At 44.4% G+C, this 8,850-nt stretch overlaps 1 protein-coding gene across 1 annotated transcript in view; it reads right to left on the bottom strand.

Annotated features, from left to right (window-relative positions):
- Window positions 1-4,657: 4,657 nt before the first annotated feature.
- mrpl45 (mitochondrial ribosomal protein L45) overlaps window positions 4,658-8,850 on the bottom strand; it is a 54,943-nt gene continuing 50,750 nt past the window's right edge. The window contains exon 8 of the mRNA XM_072249270.1: window positions 4,658-5,366. Coding sequence (XP_072105371.1) covers window positions 5,268-5,366 — 99 coding nt within the window. The 3' untranslated portion in view covers window positions 4,658-5,267. The remainder of the gene's footprint in view (window positions 5,367-8,850) is intronic.

Genomic DNA, 8,850 nt, shown 5'->3' with positions numbered 1-8,850 from the left:
CCAAGCACCTTCTCCCTAGTAATAGCAATTACACTCACTACTGCTCCTGACAGTCTCGAACTTAATGTTTCTGCAACATTAGCTCACATGCCTTGAACTTTAATTGTATTTATTTATTTTATTTAGTGATACTTCCAGCCCAATGAGTCGCACTGCCCCAGCAACCCACCTATTAACCCTAGCCTAATCACTGGATAATTTACAATGACCAATTAACCTACTAATCAGTACGTCTTTGGACTGTGGGAGGAAACCCATGCAATCATCGGGAGAATGGACAAACTCCTTACAAATGGTGTAGAGATGAACTCCGAAATCTGATGCCCCAAGATGTTATAGCGTCGTGCTAACCATGGCACCCTAATCCCCCAATTTAATGAAGGCCAACAGACCACATCACATGCCTCCTTAACTGCCCGATCATATAAATAGAGTTAAATCTTAGACCATAAAACATAGGAGCAGAATTAGGCCATTCAGCCCATCGAGTCTGCTCTACTATTCCATCATGGCTGATCCATTTCCCTCTCAGCCTCATTCTCCTACCTTATCCCCATACCCTTTCACCCCCTTACTAATTAAGAACATATCAACCTCTGGCTTAAATGCACCCAGTAACCTAGCCTCCACAGCCACCTGTGGCAACGAATTCCACAGATTCACCACCCTCTGGCAAAAGAAATCCATCATCATCTCCGTTGTAAATGGACATCCCTCTATTTTGAGGATATGCCCTCTGGTCCAAGACTCTCCCACTACAGGAAACATCCTCTTCACATCCATCTTCAGTCTTATCAACCTGCACAGCAACTTTGAGGGACCTATGGATGTGGACCCCAAGATCCTTATATCATCTGTTAAAAAAAACATTTATAAATGCAAACTCAGCTTGAAGCCATCGGATCAGCGAGCACAAGTTACATTCTGTTGACAGATTGCAAGCAGACTGTGCTTTGAATAAATTCACACAGCCAGTGCATTTCTCACTGAGAGCCAGCACCCCCCATGATTCTGAAATGTGTTCCTACAAGTTTCCAGCCTGAAGTCTTTGAAAGTAGAGTGATTTTGACCTTGAACGCCGCCAGTAGAATAAGTTACTCCAACAATCACTTATATATTATCAACTAATCTCAGGAAACTGGTAAGTGAAGTATTGGCAATCACCAGTTTCTCGGAAATGTCACATTCTTACAAGATAAGACACAGGAGCAGAATTAGGCCATTCGGTCCATCGAGTCTGCTCCGCCATTTCATCAAGGCTGATCCATTTCTCTCTCAACCCCAATCTCCTGCCTTCTCCCTGGATCCTTTCACACCCTGACTAATCAAGAACCTATTAACCTCTGCCTTAAACGCACCTAGTGACCTGGCCTCCACAACAGCCTGTGACAATGAATTCCAGATTCACCATCCACTGGCTGAAAAAATTCATTCAAATGGATGTCCCTCTATTTTGAGGCTGTGCCCTCTGGTTCTGGACTTTCCCACCAAGGGAAGCATCCTCTTCACTTCCAATCTATCCAGGTCTTTCAATATTTGATAGGTTTCAGTAAGATCCGCGTCCCCACTCCACGCTTCTAAATTCCAGCCAGTTCAGGATCAGGGCCTTTGATCACTGCTGATATGGTAACCCTTTCATTCTTAGAATCATTCTTGTGAACCTCCTCAGAACCCTCTCCAATGTCAGCACATCCTTTCTTAGATAAGGGGCCCAAAAGAACTCACGATACTCCAAGTGTGGACTCACCAGTGCTTTATACAGCCTCAGCATTACATCCTGCTTTTATATTCTAGTCCTCTGGAAATGAATGCTAACATTGCATTCGCTTTCCTCGCCATCAATTCAACCTTTAGGGAATCCTGCACGAGGACTCCCTAATCCTTTTGCACCTTGGATTTTTGAGTTTCCTCCCCATTTAGAAAATAGTACACCTTTATTCCCCCTACTAAAGTGCATGACAAGACACTTCCCTATACTGTATCCCACCTGCCAATTCCTTACCCATTCTGCACTGACTTGAGCACAGTAGGAGGTTTTGGGGACTGGGTGGCACCGATGATCACATCTGCAGAGGGTTGTAAACTCAGCCAGCTCCATCACAGGCACCAGCCTCTCCACCATGGAGGACATCTTTAAAAGTCGATGCCTCAAGAAGGCAGCATCCATCATGAGGGTCTGTCACCATTTGGGACATGCCCTCTTCTCATTATGACCATCATGGAGGGGGTACAGGAGCCTGAAGACCACACAAAATGTTTTAGAGACAGTTTCTTCCACTTTGCCATCAGACTTCTGAACAGTCAATGAACCCATGAACACGTTCTCTTTTTGCACTATTATCTTATTTATTGTAACTTGTAATCATTTTTATCTATTGTGCCGTACTCCTGCCACAAAACAACAAATTTCATGACATATCCTGTAGATACAGATAGGATATAGTTAGGGTAAATGCAAGCAGGCTTTTTCTACTGAGGTCAGGCAAGACTAGAACCAGAGGTCATGGGTTAAGAGTAAAAGGTGAAATATTTAACGCGAACCTGAGGGTGGCACAAGTGTGGAGCCAGCTGCCAGCGGAAGTGGCGGATGCAAATTCGATTTTAACATTTAGTAGGTACACGGATGGGTGGAGTAAGGAGGGCTATAGTCCAGGTGCAGGTTGATGGGCTAAGGCAGAATAATAGTTTGGCAGAGACTAGATGGGCTGAAGGGCTTGTTTCTGTGCTGATGTGCTCTATGACTCTATATGTCAGTGATAATGAACCTGATTCTGATACTGACTTTCCTGCTTTGATGCAGTGGTGAACCCGTGTTACCCTGTCAGAAGTTCTGTCCTTCCAGTGGTCTCATGTGGCAGCCAAGACTCAGGTGGTCATGAGGTCAAGTCACTCTTCAGAGATCTACCAGGATCTCTGCAATGACTAAGAATTTCCTTGCTGGAGAAAGGCTGTGAACTCCAGGCAGATTGTTGGGTTCAAACTCACGAGTGTATATCATTCATTGAGGTCTTGGGACAAATAACAGTCGTTAGCACAACGCTTTACAGTACTGGTGACCCAGATTCAATTCCCACTGCTGTCTGTGAGGATTTTTACGTCCTCCCTATGATCATGTGGGTTTCCTCCGGGTGCCCTGGTTTCCTCCCACAGTCCAAAGACGTACCAGTTGGTAGGTTAATTGGTCATTGTAAATTGTCCCGTGATTATGCTGGGTTAAATAGGGGGTTGCTGGGCAGTGATACTCAAAGGGCGAGAAGGGCCTACTCCGCGCTATATCCCAATAAATAAATACCATGTGTACTACAAACCGAAGAACTGTAATTAACATCATTTATTGAATGTTACAGACTGGGTTATAGGGCTGATGTCACACCTTAGTGTTGAGCTGACGTCTGCCAGCCACATCGATGAGACATCATGACAGCCTCGTTTTTATTCCTTCGGACTACAAACTCATCTCTGATTACTCACCATCTGTACAGAATATAGTGAAAACCAAACCAGAATCAAAACACAAAATGCTGGTGAATTCAGCAGGTCAGGCAGCATCCATGCAGAAGAATAAACAGTTGATGTTTCGGGCTGAGAACCTACATCAGGACTGGAGAGGATGAGGGCAGAAGCCAGAATAAGAAGGTGGGGGAGGGCAGGGAATTTAAACTGTGAGGTGATACGTGAAGCCAGGTGAGGGGGGAAGGTGGGTAGGGATTGGGATGGAAGTGAGAAGCTATGAGGTGAAAGGTGGAAAAGGTAAAGATCTGAAGGAAGAGGAATCTGATTGGAGAGAAGCGTAGACCAATGGAGAAAGGGAAGAAGGAGGGGCATCTGGGGAGGTTATAGGCAGGTGAGAAGGGAAGGGGTAAGAAGGGACCAGAATGGGAAATTGAAAAAGGAGGAAGCAGGTAGGAAATCACTACTCTGGAGGAACGCCATTATCTGCAGACAGCTACCTACAAAAATTTGAATGCATCAGCGATGAGTCACTACAAACACACCAGTTCTCTTGGTATGAAGACCAGCTAGGGAAGTGCTCTCTGTAGGTTTTATGATGCCAGTCTGTACATCTTAAGCTCTAAACCAATTACTGTGAGATACCATTTCCTGCAGATTGCTCAGGACTCCAGAGGTAGAGACCTAAAGCCCAAAGGCTCTGGGTCGTCTTCTCTGGAGGTGAGAGGTCCGATGTCAGGGACCTAGGCCAGGGACTGGAGGTCGGAGGCCTGATGTCTGCAAGTCTAGGCTTGGGAGTGGAGGTTGGATGCCTAATGTCTGTGAGTCTAGCCCAGGGAGTGGAAGTTGAAGGAATGACTTCTGCAAATCTAGGCCAGGAACTGGAAGTCAAAGGCCTGATGTCTGTGAGTCTAGGCCGGGAACTGGAGGTCAGTGGCCTGATTTCTGCTCGTCCTGGCCAGGGAGTAGAGGTCAGAGGCCCAATTTCTGCAAGTCTAGGCCTGGGAGTGGAGGTTGGATGCCTGATGTTTGCGAGCCTAGACCAGGGATTGGTATGTCTGCTAGTCAAGGTCAGGGACTGCAGGTCGAAGACCTGATTTCTGCAAGTCTAGGCTAGGGCAGAGGCTGGAGGCTCGCTGCCTGTGAGTCTGCAACTTAGGAATGGAGTCCTGCCTTGGGGTAGAAAGACTGTCTGTGTGTGTGAGTGGGGTGGGGGGGGGGTGTGGCTTGTTTTGCGTTGAGTTTTCTTTTGGTTGTTGCTGCTTGTGCTGTTTTGCTGAGTATTATGCTCTGGCGATGCTTGGGGGCTGTCCCCAGCACATCGTTAGGTGTGTTGGTTGTTAACACAAAAACGACGCACTCACTGTATGCACGTGATAACTAAATTTGAATCTGAGAATTAACAAGAGAAATAAACTTGTGCTGGGATTGGACTTGGACTAAATAATAAATTCTGATGAAAAACCAAAGTGGATTAAAGTCAGATTTCTGAATGGTCCATGAACATTTTTGCTCTCCTTTTGCACTACTTAATTTTGGTTGATCTATATTTCTTAATATAATTTATAGTATATTTTATGTTTTGCACTGTACTGCTGCCCCAAAACAAGGTTCACGACATACGTCAATGACAATTTATTATTCTGATTCTGATCTGTACTGTAGCAGCTCCATGCACCTTTACTTGTCTCGGAGGGTCTGGCACTGGCCAGTTAATGCAGAGTAGATACAGGTTGCACATAAATTTAATTTGTGTCCCAGCACAAACAGCAATGGAGAAATGTTTTCAATCCGTCTGTATCTCCCCGCAGGACTTCTCACTTACTCCACTGCACAGGTTCAGTTTTCGATATCTCAATATTCTTTGCTTCAAACTCTTCCCACGGCTGCAGCTTGGGTCCAGGAATCATAATGGTCTGGTGTTTAAAAAAAAACAAGACAAATTATCATTTCCATCACTGAAATTATTAAACATCTTTCACCTTTCCTGCTTTACAGAGCAAGAATAGAATTCAAAAGTAACTCCACTGTCCATCCTATATTATATGGAATATTTTAAAGACATGGGTGTCAGGTTTTAAAGAAATCCTCCACTGTAATTGTAGATTTCTTACACCCAAATCAGTCTTGGCTTCTAGCTTCAATATACAGATTAGAGCACAAAATCTTACCTGACGCACTAGCTCATGGCAGATGGAGTTCAATCTGGCAAAGTGTGAAGTGATTCACTTTCAAAGGTCAAATTCGAAGGCAGAATACAGGGTCCTAATTAGCAGTGTGGAGGAACAGAGGAATATTGTGGTCCCTCAAAATTGCCGCGCAAGTTGATACGGTGGTTAAAAATGTGTTTGGCGTGTTGGCCTTCATTACTCAGAACACTGAATTCAAAAGTCATGAGGTAATGTTGCAGCTCTATAAAGCTTTGGTTAGACCACACTTGGAGTATTGTGTTCAGTTCTGGTCACCTCATTATAGGGACGATGTGGAAGCTTTAGAGAGGGTGCAGAGGAGATTTACCAGGATGTTGCCTGGGTTAAAGAGCATGTCTTATGAGGATAGGTTGAGTGAGCTAGGACTTTTTTCTCTAGACCAAAGGAGGATGAGGGAGAGGGGATGTCAGAGATCAGGCTTTTACACAGAGAGTGGTAGGTGTATGGAACACGCCGCCAGGGTGGTGGTAGAGGCAGATACATTAGGGACATTTAAGAGACTTTTAGATAGGCACATTGATCACAGAAAAACGGAAGGATTGATTTTAAGAATAGGTTAAAAGGTCAGCACAACATCATGGCTGAAAGGCCTGTACTATATTTGGTCTTCTATGTTCTCATTACTGAGGGACTGACTACACTGCAAGTGACGCATGTCAGATGAGTAAGCTATGATTCCATCTTGGATAATTGTCAAAGAAATTCTCGTGGCATTATTCAAGCAGCAAGAGGATTATCCCTGGTATCCAGCTAATAATTACCTTTCAAGCATCAGACAGATATGTGGTGTCTTCTGGGAAGCTTCTCTTAAAAAGGCTGCAGAATGACCATATTACAATTGCAAACACTCACATAGAGCGTAGACCACTACAGCACAGTATAGGCCCTCTTGTGCTGACCTTTTAAGCTACTAAGATCAATCTAACCCTTCCTTCCCACACCACCCTCCATTTTTCTAACATCCACATGTCTAACAGTCTCTTAAATGTCCTTAATGTATCTGCCTCTACCGCCATGCCTGGCAATGCATTCTACTGAGCCATCACCCTCTGTGTAAAGGACGTACCTCTGACATCCCTCCTTGACCTGAAAATTATGTACCCTCGTTTTAGCCATTTCTACCCTGGGAAAGAGTCTTTGGCTATCCATTTGATCTGTGCCTCTTATCAAAGACTCAAAGTACATTTATTATCAAAGTATGCATACAGTATGGAGCCAAGAGATCCATCCTGCCACATACAGCCACGAAACAAAGAAACACCATGGAACCCGTTCAAACACCCAACGCATGAGAGAAAGGACAGATCACGCAAACAGTAATGAAGTGAGTAACACACAGAATATTAAATTTCAAACTGCAGAGTCCTCAAAATGGTCCAGGAATGTTCAGTTCAGTTCAATTTAGCACCATGTCATTCCTTTGCTGCACTGAAGCACCATGATCAAATTGTGCAAGTAGCAGAAAAGAAAGATCATCTTGTACACCTCTATCATCTTTCTTCACTCCAAAGAGAAAAGCCCTCGCTTGCTCAGCCTATCTTCATCAAGTATACAATGATTTTTATTAGCAAAATGGAAGATTTCTACAGATGAACTGTGGAGAGCAATATAACTGGCTGTATCACTGTCTGGTATTGGGGGGGCCACTGCACAGAACCAAAATAAGCTTCAGAAAGTTGTGAACTCAGTCAGCTCCATCATGGGTATTAGCCTCCCCAGTATCCAGGACATCGTCAAGGAGAATCTTTAAGGACACCCAGGACGTGCTCTCTTCTCATTGCTACCGTTAGGGAGGAGGTACAGGAGCCTGAAGGCACACACTCAACGATTCAGGAACAGCTTCTTCCCCTCTGCCATCAGGGAGGAGGTAGAGGAGCCTGAAGACACACACTCAACGATTCAGGAACAGCTCCTTCCCCTCTGCCATCAGGTAGGTGGTACAGGAGCCTGAAGACACACACTCAGCGATTCAGGAAAAGCTTCTTCCCCTCTGCCATCACGTAGGAGGTACAGGAGCCTGAAGACACACACTCATCGATTCAGGAACAGCTTCTTCCCCTCTGCCATCAGGGAGGAGGTACAGGAGCCTGAAGACACACACTCAACGATTCAGGAACAGCTCCTTCCCCTCTGCCCAACAGGGAGGAGGTACAGGAGCCTGAAGACACACACTCAACGATTCAGGAACAGCTTCTTCCCCTCTGCCATCAGGGAGGAGGTACAGGAGCCTGAAGACACACACTCAACGATTCAGGAACAGCTTCTTCCCCTCTGCCATCAGGGAGGAGGTACAGGAGCCTGAAGACACACACTCAGCGATTCAGGAACAGCTTCTTCCCCTCTGCCATCAGGGAGGAGGTACAGGAGCCTGAAGACACACACTCAACGATTCAGGAACAGCTTCTTCCCCTCTGCCATCGGATTTCTAAATGGACATTGAACTCATGAACACCACCTCACTACTTTTTTTTTACTCTTTTCGTACTATTTAATTTAACTTTATATATATTTACTGTAATTTACAGTTTTTAAGTATTGCAATGTACTGCTGCCACATAACAAATTTCACGAGATATGCCAGTGATATTAAACATAATTCTGATTCTGAAATACATGTTTCTCTTGTTCTTCTGTTGTGTAACTGTAACTTGCTCATATTTTTGAGTTCTACTTAAGTGTTCACAATTGTAACATAGTAATTTTGCAGGCTATTTAAGACAAGCTTCCACTAACAGATACCATACATCTGTCTGTTAGTTGAAAGGTAATTATTGGCTGGGCTACCAGGAATAATCCTCTTGCTGTTTGAATAATGTCATGGGAATTTCTTTCACAGTCAGCTGAGACACCAAGATAGGGTTATAGCTTACTCAAGATTCGAGATAGTTTACTGTCATTTCCAGTACACAGTGTAAAGGAGAACAAAGTAATTGTTATTCTGGACCTGATGCAGAACAAAAAACAACACAGTAAGATTAAGAACACAATAATAATAAAAAAACACAGCTATAAATACATAAGTTAGCTTGTGTACAATACTGTGCAAAAGTCTTAGGCACCCCAGATGTTCCGAAAACTTTTGCACTGTACTGTATTGCCAACGTGGAGCAGAGAGTGAATATGGCCTTCACAGCCATCTATAGCAGCGGTTCCCAACCACTGGGCCGCGGACTGGTGCCGGGCTGCAAAG

Source organism: Mobula birostris, chromosome X (assembly GCF_030028105.1).
Source record: "Mobula birostris isolate sMobBir1 chromosome X, sMobBir1.hap1, whole genome shotgun sequence".
NCBI classification, from domain to species: domain Eukaryota; kingdom Metazoa; phylum Chordata; class Chondrichthyes; order Myliobatiformes; family Myliobatidae; genus Mobula; species Mobula birostris.
The sequence above is the reverse complement of the archived record's forward strand: the minus strand, read 5'-3'. Positions and strand labels throughout refer to the sequence as shown.